This window comes from Eufriesea mexicana, unplaced genomic scaffold, assembly GCF_001483705.2.
Source record: "Eufriesea mexicana isolate 0111107269 unplaced genomic scaffold, ASM148370v2 scaffold10389, whole genome shotgun sequence".
Lineage (NCBI taxonomy): Eukaryota > Metazoa > Arthropoda > Insecta > Hymenoptera > Apidae > Eufriesea > Eufriesea mexicana.
In genome coordinates this window covers 324038-340973 of record NW_016918048.1, presented here as the reverse complement: position 1 = coordinate 340973, position 16936 = coordinate 324038, and the positions used below count along the sequence as shown (strand labels likewise).

The following is a 16936-nucleotide window of genomic DNA, read 5'->3' as shown; positions in this document are numbered from 1 at the left end:
TCTTCGCCTTAACCGTGAGTGAACGCGGCGTACTTCCGGGAAACAGTTTCGTCCCGGCTCGAAATCGTTACGGTTCCCCGTGGTCCTCGAGCCGCTGATTATTCCGTGCTCTAACCTTTCTGGTGGCGCGCGTCGTCTGGACGTCTCTATCGTTTCCTCCCCTCTGCCTTCGTCGCTGTGTTCACCCTTTTCCCTCGGCGTTCGCGGAGCATCCCCCGGAGCGTCGAGTTTTAATTACACATATTTTTTGTGGCGACGTGAATATTCTGAATTTTGACGGACGCTCGACGCTTCTGGCATAGCCATCTCGACGCCGAGCGACCGCGAAATCTCGTTTCCCGCTCGTCGCGAAAAACCATCGGCCCCCTCGCCCGCCCGCCCCCTCGTCGCCCCGATTCTAACTTCTTTCGGCAAGTGCGAATATTTCCCCGAGCAAACCTCGCTTCGACCACGTTTGTAATTCGGATTTCGGATTTCGGCCTTCGTTTGAACTTGGCATCGGGCAACGTCGATTCTTCGCCGAGATATACAGGTTACCAAAGGGGCTTTTAAAGGGATGGATTGTTAAGAGAAAGTAGTGATACAGAGGGTAAGTTGAAATTGGTAAGTTATAGAAACTGGAGAATTGTGAAATTCGTGTGCGATATCGATTAACTTCGAGAAACAAGAAGGAGATTCAATTTTTATTTCCTGACAGCTTTTTGAAATTAATTTCGAAAGAAAATTAAGAATCTTGAAATTTTAGAAATCAATGGGTATATCGAGTTGGATATATTATATAAATATTTTGAGAATTATCGAGGATTCAATGGCTTTTCCTTGATACGAGAGATCAATTTATACAACAAAATTGTATTTTGTAATCAAATAGCTGAAAAATCGTAGTAGTTTCATAAACCGTATTAAACTGTTTGATATTTTCCTATCAAATAAATTATACAAGCATCTAGAAAATTATCGACCCTTTATCGACCTCTTATACGTGTAAAATGACACGAGAGGTCAACATATACAAAAAAAAAAATCGTAAAATAGCATTTAAAAAAATTCTATAACCAGCTTGGTACATCTGTGTAAAATCGTAGAGTAACACGATATACGGTGTTGAACAGTGCAAAATTTTTCTCCAATTTTAATTAAAACAGAGTTCCAAGCCAGTTGCTAGAACGATTTTGTATATCATTGCTAATTTTTTCTTTTTTGATAAAAATTTGTTCGATCTTCTGCGAATAAAAAATTAAGAAAATTTGAAGATAGCAACGTGTGATACATAAAAGTATACAATCTCCGCTGAACACATTGTATGGTAGCCGTGTTTTTTACACAAAGCGAGAAGGCAAAAGACGCCCTCGTTATGCGAGGGTCACGATTAACAATAATCTTCGTGCGTTCAACATATTTTTAAAGGAATTAGTTAACGGCCGTAATTAAGGAGCACGCGTGAGTCCTGTACGAATGGAAAAAGAAGAAAAAAGGAGGAAAGGAAGATAACTATCCCGTGTGTGGTTTATTTGCAGCACAGCTGGAACGTACTGTATATTACGAGGTTATCATAAGTAATGCTTGTAAGTCCCTTCAGTAATAAAGCAACGCGTAAGGACACATACACTCGCGTATTTCAAAACGCTCTCATTGCTGTGTTCCACTTATTGCGGTACAGAGAAAAACAAGTATCGAGCTTTCACCCATAAAGTCGCGAGTGTATTCGAGTCGGTGAAGAATTAAATTAATTGCCTATGTACAGTCGCGAGATTTGGTTTAGTACGTCAACGTAATAGGGTGGTTTAGGTAATCCTATTACGATATATTATAAATTAAAGTACTATCCTATTACGAATTTAACTTTCGCGTTAACTACCTCTTTGATAATTATCAATTTTAAAAATTACCGATTTCTTATTATTATTTATTAATTATTAATGGGGGAAAGAGATATATATGGGGAGGAAATTAATGAAAACGAAAATTGGTTAGTGATAAAATTAACTGAATTAAAGTTCCAAGTTTTTTTTGTTGACTACCCTTAACAAAGTCTCGAATTTTATTAATTTCTTGTGGTACAAGAAATGTTCCAAAATTAATTAAAAAATTTATCTTAATGAAGTTGAACCTGCTGAATTTAATATTCAATCGAATACTTGAATTTTAGTAATTAACTGGTGTTTATTAAAACGATCAATTTTGAGATTAAATTAGTGCCTCCCCGTGTAATATACCGATAAGTAACGCGAATTATACTACTACATACATATCTATAAGAGCTTTTAATTACACGAATATTCAGAAAAGCGTTTCCATGTAAGTACTTCGTATCTTTCATTCTTCGATTATAATGAATTAAATATTCCCTGAATAAAAATCCAGGCAATATTATACAACTAATTATATCTTCAGCATGCTCCATCATCCTAACCAACCCAATCGCGAAAGAAATATTTATCCACGCCCTTACAATTTTCCATTATAAACAATTCAAATTGCGCAAACTTCTGTCATCGCATCTCACAAATATCGAGAATAAAATACAGTAATTTGAAGAAAGAATAATTTAAATATTCCCAAATACGTCTCTACCCTTCCAAAAATTCGTACCATCGTATTCAACATTTTTATTCAATAACCAATAACATCTCCAGCATCCTCCATCATCCTAATTGACCCTGTCACGAAAAATTATTTACCTACACCTTCGTAACGGTCCATTACAAACAATTCATATTGCGCAAATTCCTGCCATCGTATCTCGTACGTAAACACCAAACTTTCCAGCATCCTCCATCATCCTAACCAACCCAGTGACAAAAAATTATTTACCTACACCTTTCCGACCTTCCATTATAAACAGTTACAACTGCACAAATTACTGTCATCGTATCGCATAAATACCAGAAATAAAATACGATGCTTTAAGGGAAAAATAATCGTGAAATTTCCAATACCTCTTCTCTGGTCTCTACCCCCTCATTACCATCGTATTCCATCCCTGATACCACCCAACTTTCATGCCATTATTCTTTATCGCATCCCCCGGAATAACAGAGATGTTTCAGCCAGATACACGACTGCTCACCCTTACCTCGAAAGCCACGTTCACCCAAGTAGGACTCGCAACCTTCGGCCACAGTTAGGCGAACACCAGGCACCCTTGCGTGGTCCACGCCGTTTCCAGTATTATCGCAACGAACATAAACCTTTTACGCCTTACTCTACGTATCCTTTCATTCGCTACACTCCGATCCCGCGATAAGATACAGGACGGACCGGCTGCTAGACAAAAGACGGGACGAGGATCGAGGGCCAGAGAAGCTAACCGTGCTCGTTGAAAACGCCTGGAAAGGCCGGGCCCTTCGAAAGATTTTCAATTTACCCCACAATTTACAGGGACGTCTCTCACACTGGCGCAGGGTGTATCTCGCGGCGCCGCGCCGATATCCTGACTACGCCATTCGGACGTCCGGACGAGGCCAACAAATAGTCATGAAATTCTATTTCCGTCGTCGTCGGGTTAATACGACATTCCGTGACGCTAGTTCGACGAAAGAGAGGAGACAAGCATCCGGCCCGAGCCCCGATTGCCATCGGACATCATCGTTTCGGATCGCGGGGCCATGTCGGGCGTTGGTGGTAGGTGACTTGGAGCTGAGGGTGCTCGTGGGGGTGCAAGTGGCGGGTAATGGTGCAGAGAGGTGTCTGGGTGAAGGGTGTTCGAAGAGTGAGACGCGAAGGGAGTTTCTGGTATTTTTGAGAATATTTTGGGATGCTTAGGTAGTATTGGTTTCTAGGATAATAGTGGAATAGTGAAATTAAAGAAGAGGAGTGTAGTATGTTTGAGGTCTAGCTTGAGTATTTGGTGTCTTCGTGTTTAGGCGAGTGGTTGCTTCGTGAAAGGTAAGAGTGAGGGTAAAGAGTAGGGAAAATTGGGATATGAAGGGAGTTTCTGGTTTTATCGAAAATATTTTGGGATGCTTGGATAGTATAGGGTTCTATATTAATAATGGAGTAACATTGGAATTGAAAAACAGGAGTATAGTAAATTTGGTGTCTAAATTGAATGTTTGATAATTTTGACAAATTAAATGTTTTTGAATCCTCGAGATACCTAGTATTTAGGGTACTGGGACAATAGTAATACAATATAATTGTTAAAAATGAATACAGAAAATTTAGGACCTAATTTAAGTATTTTCTATTCTTGAAGATACACTGCATGATACTTAGAATTACACTACGATGGTAATTAATAAACCTAACGGCGGTAGATTTAGATATCGAGTCGACTATTTGCATTTTTCTGAAAACTCGAATATTTCATACTGCTTGAAATGGTATTTTAAAATACGAGAATAATAGAATAATAAAATAATAGAGTAACAGAATTAATAGAAACCCGTTTGTGTCGATTATTTGCCTTTTAAAGAACCAAAGCACGCTTTAGAATATTCGAAATAATATTTCCAAGTATTTACTAGAATATTAACGCCAAACTATTCAAACAGAAACCTAACTTCTCACAGCGAAGTAGGAAAACACAAGCCTGTGTTCCAAATACGTCAAAAAAACACTTTCCATTTTTATTACCAGGGAAAATAAAATTTTCACAGTAAGAACAACATCAAAGCCTCTCGTAGCCACGAAAAAGAAGACTGAAAACTTTTCTAACCTTAATCTCTCGCAAAACAATAACCACCCCGAAGCCCGCCGCCAAAGCGAGGATATCCTCGAGGATCAGCTATTTTCACGCGAGACATTCCGAAAGCACTTAAATCCATTAGAAGGAACAACAAGAAAGAGCAAACACAATCAAACTCATTATTAAATCGAAGGAATCCGCCGGTGTAGGCGGCTAACGATAAAAACCAACGAGACCCAAGCGCCCCCAACTTCTCCTTCATTTCGTCGGCCGCGATCGAACCGCAAACAGTACCGGTGGAAAAATTAAATAAGCCTGCCGCGATTATTGCAAAGGAACACGGGATCCAGCCTGCCCTCCCATCCACCACGTCCGTGCAAATACGCGTAGAGGAACAGGTGAACGGATCCATGGAATCGGCCGGCCGGAAGCCAGATCGTTGAAAGAGATAACGTCGTTACGAGGGTTCGTTCTTCCCGGATTATCGTCACGTTGTTTGAATATGCCGCATCAATTTGTCTCGTCGATGTTTACCGCTATCGTTGGCCGCGATCGATCGATAGACATATATCGAAACGGGGAAGAACAATGGGCGATGGTCGGCCATTTTCTGTCAAACGATCCGACAAAGCTGTCAGTTCTTTTTTCGACTCCCGTGGCGAGGTCCAAATTCGCGTGATGCCCGTGACAACCACGACGAATTATCGGCTTCGCGGGACCAACACTCGACGTCATGGACATCGCCAAGTTACAGAGGTACCAGAGGTACCAGGGGTTCAACAGTTTCGGTCCGCGATGGCTGGTTCGTAGAAAATCCCGTGTCTATCGCTTGTCCAGTTGCTGGATAAGAGATTGCACCGATGCGTTTCGAGGATGTGCAGTCGTTCGGATGGAAACTCGCTTTTTCTCGTTGCAGCTGTATCAGTATCTGCTGACGGATGCTAAGCTCAGGCACATGCTTAACATGGGTCCGCATTGCGGGATCGTTACGTTCGTTACCTGGATCATGCTGATGGTCATCGTTGTCTGGTCACTCGTGGTGAGTCTGCTAGTTCTTGCCACGAGGGTTGTTTTCCATTTTCTTATCTGGCGAGCAATTTGACTGGAGTGCGAGTGATACGAAACTACTTCGCGTGGAGATCGTGTGTGCAGCTTGCCAAAGTATCTTGCGTCTTCCGAGGTATTTTCAAAAGTATTCCTGATTTCGTGGTTATTAGCGTATCCAGGTAGATTGGAATATTAGTGGGGATAGATATAAAATTGCTATTACGTTTTATCATTAAAGCATGATAGAGGAATTTCTCATGACAGAAGTTAAGAAACAATGCAATCGTTATATTATTATACAATTTCAGTATATTCTTTATCTTCTAAGATACATATGTTGAAACTAAAAGTGAAAAATAGGATGTTGAGGTAAGTATAGTATGTTATCTTATTATGCTATTTTTAGTTTCAATTTATGTATCTTAGAATAGAAGATAGAAAATATACCGAAATTACCAAATGATCACTATGTTTCTTAACTTTTATCAGTAAGTATATGCCTGACATAAAATACACGAAATGAATATTGCTATCATAACCTATTATTTGATCATCGAGACCCTAAATTTGTATGTTAGTCACTGTTCTATAGAACCAAGAAAAATTAATTAAAGTTTTATGATCGAGTACTGAATAAATTTCAATCATCTCGATGTCCCTCATTTCTCATATCATTCCTATAATCATTTTCTCAATACCGATCGATAATATCAGTTGGATTGTCTCACACACGATCGTCAATTTTGAATTACAAATGAAATAAAATAAAAATAAAATAATAAGAAAAAATAAGCTAGAATAAGCTAATTATTCATTCTATTACTCCTTTCCTACATAATCATTTCTTTAACCCTTTACACTCGAGAGGCACCCTTCATTCGCCATTTGATAAAATTTCGAAGACCAATGTTAATTAATATATCAAATTTAAGATAATGTAACGATGTGCGAGGTATGGAAATCAAATAATTCTACGTGTCAATTGCTATACTATTTCTTATTCACTGCTCAAAGAAATATCGTCAACTTTATAGCAGAAAATCTTCGAACTCCTACTGTTCTTTAGCCAAAAATTCGTCGAGTGCAAGGGGTTAATAAATCTCTACGACCATTCTCTCCATCCCAACACCATCAAATATTAAATGTTCGTTTCTCAAACGGAGAAAACATTGGAAGAAGGAAGAAAAAGGAGCAAGAGTAATAAACGAATTAAAATCGCATTTTATAACAACGCGTCTCGCAGGTTACTTCGCGATTTAATGCTTCGTTAGCCTAGAATCGTGCTCGTCAATTGATTCATGCTCAGGTCAAAGTGATTAACTCTAGTTTTCGAACTCCTTAAAATTTCATCACCAAAGCAATTGATCGATACTCAACTTCCTTTATCGTTCAAATAAATTTCTGCCTTTTATTTCGTGGAATTGATCGTTTCGTCGAACAGGTAGCGTAATATCGAATTTAGATAATTAATCTGATTTAGACGCGTAAGTATCACCGATAACATGTCTGGCAATTACCATTCTTCCGTTTGCATCGCTTCTCTCCTCTCTTCGCTTTCCTCGTTTCCTCCCATGCCGTTCTGATTAGCGCAAGATCGAAAGTTTTTATCGGTTAAATGAACGGTGAGAAAGGTTAATTTGATCAAGCACGAAGTTGCCAGCCATTTTATTTATCCCGTTTCCCATCCGATTCGGCATGTTCTTCGCTTTTAAAGTAGCCTGTCGACATAGACTTTCGGGAAATTGATTTGTGTTCTACGCTTTCTAAATTATTAGGCTGTTAGAAACTCATCGACACATGGAAAATTTTTCTCCAAATTTTCTCTGTAACGAATTTTCTATGATTCGAGATTTTTAACCATTATCGATGACTAAGAAATTTTATTTCGAGGTCTTTCCTTCACCGCGTGATAGTACATTCAGAAACACCTAATTATTCGTTACTTATTACTAAATTCAATCCACGTGTGTTTGCACACTTTGTACACTTTGCACAATTGATATACACTATTCTATTGATCATAAAAAACTATAAAACATTTTTTTCTAATTATATAATTTATTAATAGTTTTCGAAAAAATTGCTGACTAGTAATAACGTGAACACCCTGTATAGTATGACGCGAAAGCATCTAGTGACCTATGATACAGCAAAAATCAGCCAATTATTCATTTTTATTAATTTCCACCAATTTTCTCTAAATTGCTTTAAATTTCACTGCTTTTCCTTAATTTTCTTTAATCTTGACTAATTTTCTGTAATTTTCATTAATCGATGGTAGAGTGCAAAAGCGACGATCTCTCAGCAGAAGAAGTTCGAGGAGCTGCAGAAGGAGGCAGAGAAGGTACCCAGTGGACACCTGGATAATTCCTCGAGTTAGTCTCGCGGCTGGTGATCATTAATCGCGTTTAATTTGCAGAAAATTCCACGGAAGAAAAGCGTGGCGGACATCAGGCCGATCTACAATTGTATTCATAAGCACGTAAGTTCGTTTCCAGTCCGGTGTACCTTGCCGAAAGTGCATTTCGTTGTTTTGCCTCGGGATAGCTCCGTGGTCCCGGACGGCAACAATACGGTTACGGTAAATGGTAAATTGCTTTCTGATTTCCAGCTGCAGCAGACCGACGTGTTCCAGGAGAAGACGAAGAAAATGGTGGGTTGCGTTTCTCGAATAAATTTCACTCCCTTTACGGTAAAGTTACGCGACTTAAGCTCTCTCTCTCTCTCTCTATCTCTCTCCCTCTGTGTGTGTGTGTGTGTTTCGACAGCTCTGTAAGGAACGTCTCGAGCTGGAGATTCTGAGCAGCAGAATCAACTGCATCAACAAGCTGTTAAAGCCTGAGGTAAGATGCGCAAAATTCACCAAGGTTCCACTGACTTTCGTGTTTTCCTTCCTCCTTCTCCTTTTTTACCTCGCCAAATGTAATATTTGAATTAGCGAGTCTATGATTAGAACCGAACTTATGGCTAGAATATCTTCCAGAATGGAAAAAATTGTTAATTATTACGCCTCTATAATTTATTTACACTCTTGGCCACAAATTTTGGGAAATTTCAAACCTTTCGTTGATTTTATAATGAATATTCATTCGAGAGTTTTATTATTTTTATCTATTTTCTAATAACAAATAATTATTTTAAAGATACGTGATGAAATAAAAGAGACGCGTTGAATTAATTAATTAGATCTTCGATAAAAATAGCGAGAGTAATTAATTATTTTTGAGAGGAAATGACGAAAAGTTAAGAAAATTTGAATGGGTTGAAACGTTTTTAGTGACCTCGTGTTAAATCTTCGATATGATTTCGTTACGAAATTCGAATCTACCCAGGATTTATATTAACAATTCAAAGAATAGGATGGAACTCTAGCTATCCATTCTTCGTGTACGTGCACATTGTTAGTTGCATGAGAGATTCATGGTTTCATTACTTCAAAGTAGTCCAATATTCATTCACCCTGCTACTCGAAAGTGTGAAATAACCTATCTTCTTAATAACGAATAACTTAGAGCTGAATGGAACAGGAAACATTCATTTCCATCATTTTCCAACGTTCAACAATTTTTCTATCGCCTGAGTACTATTATTGCTGCCAATTAAACTGACAAATCGCAAATAAACCAACAGTCTCTCCACCAAACTTCCTCTATTAACTGAAGACAATTGAAAAATTGCTCTCGTACAGTCGACAACAATTTTCTTCGAAAATAAAAGAATTCATCTGGCGAAAAATAAATATTTGACACAAAGTCTTCCTCCTACAATATTTTCGCTAATGAATATGCATACTAAAACATCCACGCGGGTCATCAGTATGGCACGGTAGTGGGCGTAGGTAAAACCTTCATCAGGCAGACAAAGATATCTCTTGCCGTATTATTCGAGCAAGATAGATACAAGGGAAGACCAAAGCGTCAAATATCCCTCAGGAGTGCAAATATTCTCCGATTAAATTTACCAACGCAATTTTTCCCCTCGAATTTGAGGCTTAAAAAACGCGTTAAAAATGTTGCTGGTGGAATTGTTAAAAAGGGCATCCCTGTTACATCGGCAGGAAGGGTAATTATTAAGCCGCGTTGGTTTCTGAAATTCCATTTATCGTGCTTTTATAAGCACCCCGACGCTCTGTCGAAACTCCGAACTTCGCGTTGGATATCGCCGCCGCTTCCGAGGGTTGAAGTCAAAGTGTCGAAGCCACTGACAGTGTCGAAGCACGTAGCCTGCCACGTGTTAAGGGCAGTTTACATTATCCCTTCAGACACGTCCCGTCTCCGACAAACGCATTGGTGAAACGAAGACGGATATAGCTCTCTCCTCTGCATAGCGTTACGGCTCAAACACCATCAGACGTTATCCAGAACACTGTTTTGATGGCCGCGATGTTGGATCGTGTTTGAACACAGGAAATATCGTTCCTAGTTCGAGAATGTTGAACGTAGACCGATGACGGACCGATCACTGATGGCACTGATGGTTTTGTTTGAATTTGCACGATCATGATGAGATGCTTTCGCCTGAATTCGCCTAAACCCTTGCTCTACGATTTCAGCACCGATAGTCGTACCATAATCAACAGCAAAGTCGGTCACATGTGAAACCATTTCGAAAATAACACGTAACCGAGGTAGAAGATCGACGAAAATGAACCACGAGCCTGACCTATGTTGTTTATCTTGGACTCTGTCTGCAAATCATGTATCTCACTCGTGATACTCGTGTTCGACCCGATTTCCTTACCACGAGTCTCGTACGATATTGTCGTTGACAAAACGTTGGGGTAAGTACACAATTGTTATGTACATTGTATAGGGATTATGCTTATTAAATCCCTGGTGAATAAAGGTTTAGAAGGACAGGAAGTAATGACGTTTGTTTAGTAACAATAACAGTTTGATGTAGAATAAAAGATATCACAGACTCCAACTTGAACTGTCAGTAGACTCTACTCCACTCAGACCTCTTACTAGGCTCTACTCGACTTCGAGACAACCCCAGGACTCTAACTGAACTGACTCTCTTGCTCTCAGGACTCTCACTCAAGAACTACCCTTATGTACACTTCTTTCGCACCCTATATACCCTCACGCTTTCATTCCCTTTCATTCTGATTCTCAACCTTTCTCATTCGTTTTGTCACGTTCACCCAAAATTCCTCACTCGCTCATTTTCCTACCTATTCCGCTGCACTCTGAGTTCTAACATATCTTCGTAGTCAAGCATTACGTTGATGAATCTGGACGCTAGACTCGCAATAATCATGTGCACTGACGGCAATAGTTAGGGCTTCTCGCCCTGATCCGTTCGATTGTACTCAGACATGACAGAGACTAGACGGATAGACCACTACCAAGCTTCCCATAATCTACCGATCCCTTAAGCAGCTATCAGTTGAAGCATTATATCCTTCTCCAGTTTCACAATTCATTCCTCTATGACGCAAGACCAACAAAAGAGAAACATGTATCTAGATACACAAAATACACCAAGAAACAGAAATCAAACATAGAATCACTCGATTTCAGCTAAGTCTGGTTAGGTTTAGTATAGTCAAGACCAGGGTGTTAAATATCATCGTGGATCATCGCGTAGTGGAGCTTGCAATCTCGAAGCTCCAGTGAGTTGCTGAACAGGGTCGAAATAAAATGAAGCTCGCCTTTCAACCTCTATCTTGAACTTTCACTGCCGCGAGTTTCATTTACGATGTGTTTTTTCCATTAAATGGCCGAACGTGGCATTTAACTCGAGGAAATCGCTGATAAATCCTAAGGAGCAAAGAAAACACTGCGATTGTAGGTGAGAGGCTTGTAAATGGCGTATTTCTTAAGTCGTTAACTTGGAAAGACGAATTAACCCGTTACTCGAATTATCTCGAATCGTTCGTCTAGGGATTTTCTAGTATTTAGTAACCAGGGTTGATTAAGTTAGCAGAGGATGCTTCGGGAATATTGGAATATTTATAAGGCCACCTGCATCGAAGAGTAGATACGATTTTGCAGTGATTTAAATTTCGAGGATACAGCTGAAAGTGAACAAGGTGTATAAGGCAGAGTTAAATAGGAGAATTTTCCTGTTGGACTTTAAAGAGAGAATTTCTTCGCTGGGTCTTTAAGAATTTTCTCTTGATTCCAGGAACTTTGTGGAGTTTAAAGAGTTTGCACTTCGCGACGTTTAATTGGGATCGAGATCGAGATCGACTCTCTGCGAGTCGATTTATTACCATTGGGACATAGCCCTGCTGATAAACGAGATAGTTTTTATTTGCTAGGTAGTCGGGTGTAGTTAATTTAAGAAATTGACATAGCCGTTAAGGGTAGAGTGGGGACCAGTCCTTACGGTTTGGACAAAAGGACCTTTTTTTCCGCACCTTCCGGAGAACATTTTTCTCGCTGGACGTGTAAAGGAGTCCTTTACTGTACCCTAAACAAGGATTTCTAGTTGGACAATTATAAATTGTTCTCAGGATGAATAGAATCTCCTCGGACTTTAAAGAACTCCTGAGAATTTTATTCTGACTCGTGAAATTTAATATCGAAATATTTCTACTCACAAATTATTTAAAGTATTTATAAATTCTGCAAAATCAGCCTAACATCGAAGATCTGATTCAGCAAATTAAACCAATCATTATAACTAAACTATAACATATTTGCTGGGTATTTAAAAATGCTCCCACATAATTTTTCGAATTCACCAATACATTCTTCTTCCCCCAAGGCCCTAGAAATATAGGAAATTAAATTTTTACATTTTTACCTACGTGCTTCCCGTTATACAATATACGCGATCTCGGTTTCATGCGAAACGAATAACCTCGATTTTTATTAGTTAATTATTCCTCGGAATTAAAATTAGATCTTCTATAAACGGATTAACGGAGTAAAAGGGAAGAAAAAAAAGTTCCAAAGCCTAAAAGACAAAATTAGCATTTGATCCAAGAAAATCTCCTGCGACCGTCACGAGTGGATACCTAACCTTCCCCAAGACGATCCTCGTTCACCCTGTGATCCTTCTCGCAATGGTATCCACCCCGAAATTACATCAGCTCATCCTGGAGGCTTTTCATCGCATTTTTAACAACGCGATGGCCACGCTAATAGACAGAATATATCACGCAGATAAGACGTATGATGTTCATTCAGCGGTTCGCGTGACAACTTAACTCGCTATTCAACCTCGGCGTGGTGGCACGTTGAACGGAATTCGTCGCAAGAAACGAACGCCAGCCGAGGGTTGCCGGGGGTGGAAAAAGCGAGATTTCGCGGCGCGATAATACGCGGGGCGTACGAGCAAGCCCGTGCTTCTGAAAATTAGATTAAAACGATTAAATGCTGGGACCCGTGGCGGGCCACGACCGAAAGGGACGAGAGCGATTTTCATCTTGTTAATTAGGACGAACTCGCGGAAATTCGCGCGGCTGCAGATATACATCGCGCGAACTTGAAGTATATCTCGCCGGCGGGCGTTAAAAGTGTCTGGAAACTTTTCTGTCCACGCCAGACAACAGCTAACACGAGGCAGACGATGGGACACGATCTTGCGTTTATAATTACGTTTCATAAGACGATAGGGATTTTCGACTAGTGACTGGGGATTTTATCTTTCACCAGACGCGTCGAATTTCATTTTACGTTCATTTACGCGGTATTCAATTCGCAGGTGAAAGTGATCAATTTCACCTCGATTAGCAATGAAACGTGTATTTTTTAACGAATAAATATAGTACACGAGTATGGCATAATTACACCCTAATGATAAATCTACTGTGTACTATATTTATATGAATAATAGACTTTTATTGGGGCCATTCGCAGATAAGAATGATTAATTTCGCTTTTTGAAGATATTTTTTTAAATACATTGCGTTTGAAAAATTTTGAAGTACGACTATAGCAAAATCTCCAGCACACCCTTTCTCGAAAATGGAAGTAAATTAAAATTTGCATATTATCAACACCGTCTAGATGGCGTTAGTAGAGTGCAGAGGGTTAATTTCACTGCCAGAGAACTTGCTTAATGCTCAACCTTTTATATCTAAAACAAACTTTGTCGTTAAAATTAGCTGTTTAATTGTGAAAATAAAAGAACCCGATGCCAATTCAATTTTACTGTTCTTCAAATTTAAGGAATTTTGATAATTGGAAAAAATACATTTGGGGTGTGTATCGGATTTATTCGTATAATTCGTATAATCTTGTCCTATATTTTTCCTCTTTCCTTTTTCAATTAATCTGATTCGGCTCTGTCCTCGTCGGTCCGATTTCTGGAAGATCCAGAGCAGCGAAATGTAAACGAGTTAATAATTAATGCGAAGTGCGGAGGGTGAAGGGTAGGAAGAATATCGAGAAGTTCGCTGGACTTTTGTACCACTGATACCACTTTCGCGTTAGTTGGGTTTGTTATGAAACTGGAATAACAAGATGTAAAGAAGCCCTAACAAAGTGGTCAATGAGAAAGCTGGAAATTGTAGAAAGGAAAGAGAAATAGAGAAGATATCGAGGAGCTCGTCGGACTTAGAGTTGTCGTCGATATTTTCGCGTTAGTTAGGTTGTAAATAAATTTCAATAACAAGATGTAAACTGACGCTAACGAGGTAGCGAATGTAGAGCATAGACGGCAAGAAAGTTAGGGAAAGTTGTTGGAAAAAATATTTCCAAGAAATATAATTGAATTGCAGGCAGTATTGACAAGAAGTATTAGTCTTTTCTCGTTTGTATTTCACGTTCTAAATTTATTTCCAACGAATGAAACGTGAAATCTCGAAACTTTTATCCTTTCCTCGCGTAAATCCGCGAGATCATTTTGCAAGAGGATATAATTAGAAGCTAATTATAGAGAAAGCCTGAGAAAGGAGTGAATTTTATTTTATAAACCCCTTCACCCTCGTCGAAATTTTCGATATTATTAACTTCTAGACGAGAAATCGGTAATGATAAATGATAATGAGAAAAAAAGCAAGCAATAATAGTACTTTGCAAAATTTCCATTACTACTCTCTGTGTCCAAAATCACCATATATCACTAGAATTATTACTAGTATCATTTAATACACGCTACTGTAATTTAACATTGAATTTCTAAGGCTACGTTAATTAGTAATCCCCAAGAAATAATTTGAACGAGATAATTTTTAATGGTTGGCAAAATCTGCTATTCGAATTTCGTAATCGAAGGTCCCAAATTCGAGCTCGAAGTGCTAATTGAAAGAAATTCCGCGCTAAAAAGATCGTAAAAATCTCATTATTCTTCCTAGCTGAAAAGGGGGAAAAAAGGAGAAAGAATGTGAAAAAAGGAAAAAATATATGGCAAGGCGGGTAAAAATTCGTTTACCCTCGTAGCCATCGTTTGAAAGGGAATGCTCCCGTTCAGAGAAATTCGCGCGTGCATGTTCCAGGCGCAGACTGAATGGCGGCGGAGCCGGTTACCAAAAGTGTATTATCGTGCCATTAACTCGGCCGCGTCGAAGTAATGGCCGTCGGTGTAACAATGTAATTAACCAAATACAAATGCGTCCAATAAAGAACGTACAAATTGCATCGACTTATTACGCGCAGACGCGCCACGACTTTGCGTCTGCTCGCCACGAAGGGGTGATTTTACAACCCCCTGCTAGGTTCGGATATCTGTACACCATTCTTTTATGTACACTGAACACGAATACGGGACTGCCAAAATTGCCGGTTCCTGTGCATACGTCCGAGTATTTTCACGCTATTTTTTATTTCACCAATAAAAATATCGGAATTTCCTTTAACCCTTCTTTTAAATTATATTCGACATACCCTTTCTAAATCCGGAATACTAAAAATATTTGTAGGTTCCTAAATCACTTACTCATCTTCCCTATCGCTATAAATTCCATTTAATGTATTTTTCCAAAATGGAAATTTATTTAGATATCGATACCATATTCTGATCAAAATATAATATTGACCATTCTTAGATCATCTTCTCTCTATTCTATTATTCTAAAATATCGGAATATTCCCAAATATTCCCTATTTTCCCACAATCTCTCTAAAATTCTCTCACCGTCCCCGATTTCTTTTTCCCATTAATTTTTTCCGAATTTAACGAAATTTCTGATGGATTCTGAGAGAATGTGAAGAGTATTTGGAATATAGTTATAAAAGAGGGAATGTATGGGAACCCTTAGATCGTTCCATGAAAATAAGTGTCAACAAATGACAGCCTCGGGTTCAGTCCGAGTTAATATCTGGGCTATTTAGGCTTACTTAGGCCTGTTAGGCTAATATCAGAGAGTGCGTGCAGAAGGACGAAAGTATCTTCGTATAAAGACATTATACAGAAGATCATGAATAGTATGTGCAAGAGGATCGACTGGAAGAACTATCTATAACAGTGAAAATTTACATATGTCCTTAAAACTTAAGAATTAGAATGAAAAAGAATAAAGAAAGCGAGAGAGTGAGCGAGAGCGTTTGTGCGAATGAGTATAATATTTCAATTAAAATAAAACCGCGATTGTTATTAAAAAAGCGTCGTTCCTTCTCGAATTTCTAAACCATTATCCACGGTGGATTTAAATGAGGATAATCCCTAGATACATAATGCAGGAACTAAGAATGACGTGGGAGGACCTGGGAAAGGAATACCGTGCAAAGGGCAAGGGTGAAGGGTAACAAAGGTCTAAAACTAATTGTAAGGGAGGACTGTATACCTGCTGTTGCGGAGGCGACGGCGTTTACAAAAGATTAGATATAAATCTGTAGGTATACAACACCTCGCTTCCTCGAACAGGGAACTCGAAACGCGAACACAGTGGAAACTTTGATCTGTAATACACAAGCAAGGAACATCGTTAGCCCGGCGAATCAACTTCTGCGTTCACCGGCGTGCATAATTCATTCGCGCGTTTGACGTATGTAATAATAGAAACAATGGGACAACAGGCCACGGTAACGCGACAGCAATAACTCATCGCTGTCCCTGTGTGCATAACTCCTCGGCCCCGGCTATCTTTTGAGACACACCGTCGTTGTGCGTTGTTGATTAATCAAACCGAATAATCTGGTCGAACTGAATTCAAATAATACGCAGCCAACCTCCTGCACCCACCAACACCCTCCTGCACCCTCGTACTCGAGCCACAATTTTGGCCACCCTGCCGTAAACATTAATAACCAGCGACACGGAGAAGAGGAATTGTTATGCGTGCAGTGGCACGATCAAGGAGAAAAATCGGTTAAAAATCCGACCGGTCGTCGCGTGATAATCTTACTAAGCTTCCTAAATTTT

General features: G+C 39.2%; 2 protein-coding genes across 2 annotated transcripts in view; one reads left to right on the top strand and one right to left on the bottom strand.

The window, feature by feature from the left end:
• The window catches only part of LOC108553432 (arginine kinase), a 49932-nt gene that overhangs the window by 17863 nt on the left and 15133 nt on the right, over window positions 1-16936 (bottom strand). The gene's annotated exons all lie outside the window — the stretch shown is intronic.
• LOC108553433 (uncharacterized) lies at window positions 5364-15146 on the top strand. The gene is made up of 7 exons (XM_017908323.1): window positions 5364-5432; window positions 5547-5669; window positions 7959-8021; window positions 8097-8159; window positions 8289-8330; window positions 8446-8520; window positions 15072-15146. The coding sequence occupies exons 1-7, from the start codon at window positions 5364-5366 to the stop codon at window positions 15144-15146; spliced, it is 510 nt and encodes a 169-aa protein (XP_017763812.1).

What these genes read in the sequence shown, in the direction of transcription:
- LOC108553433 (XM_017908323.1), top strand. Translation starts at nt 5,364, where the DNA reads ATGGACATCGCCAAGTTACAGAGGTACCAGAGGTACCAGGGGTTCAAC. An exon ending in GTTTCGGTCCGCGATGGCTG is followed by an intron (nt 5,433 to 5,546) that starts GTTCGTAGAAAA and finishes TTCTCGTTGCAG; the next exon opens with CTGTATCAGTATCTGCTGAC. An exon ending in AGGAGAAGACGAAGAAAATG is followed by an intron (nt 8,331 to 8,445) that starts GTGGGTTGCGTT and finishes GTGTTTCGACAG; the next exon opens with CTCTGTAAGGAACGTCTCGA.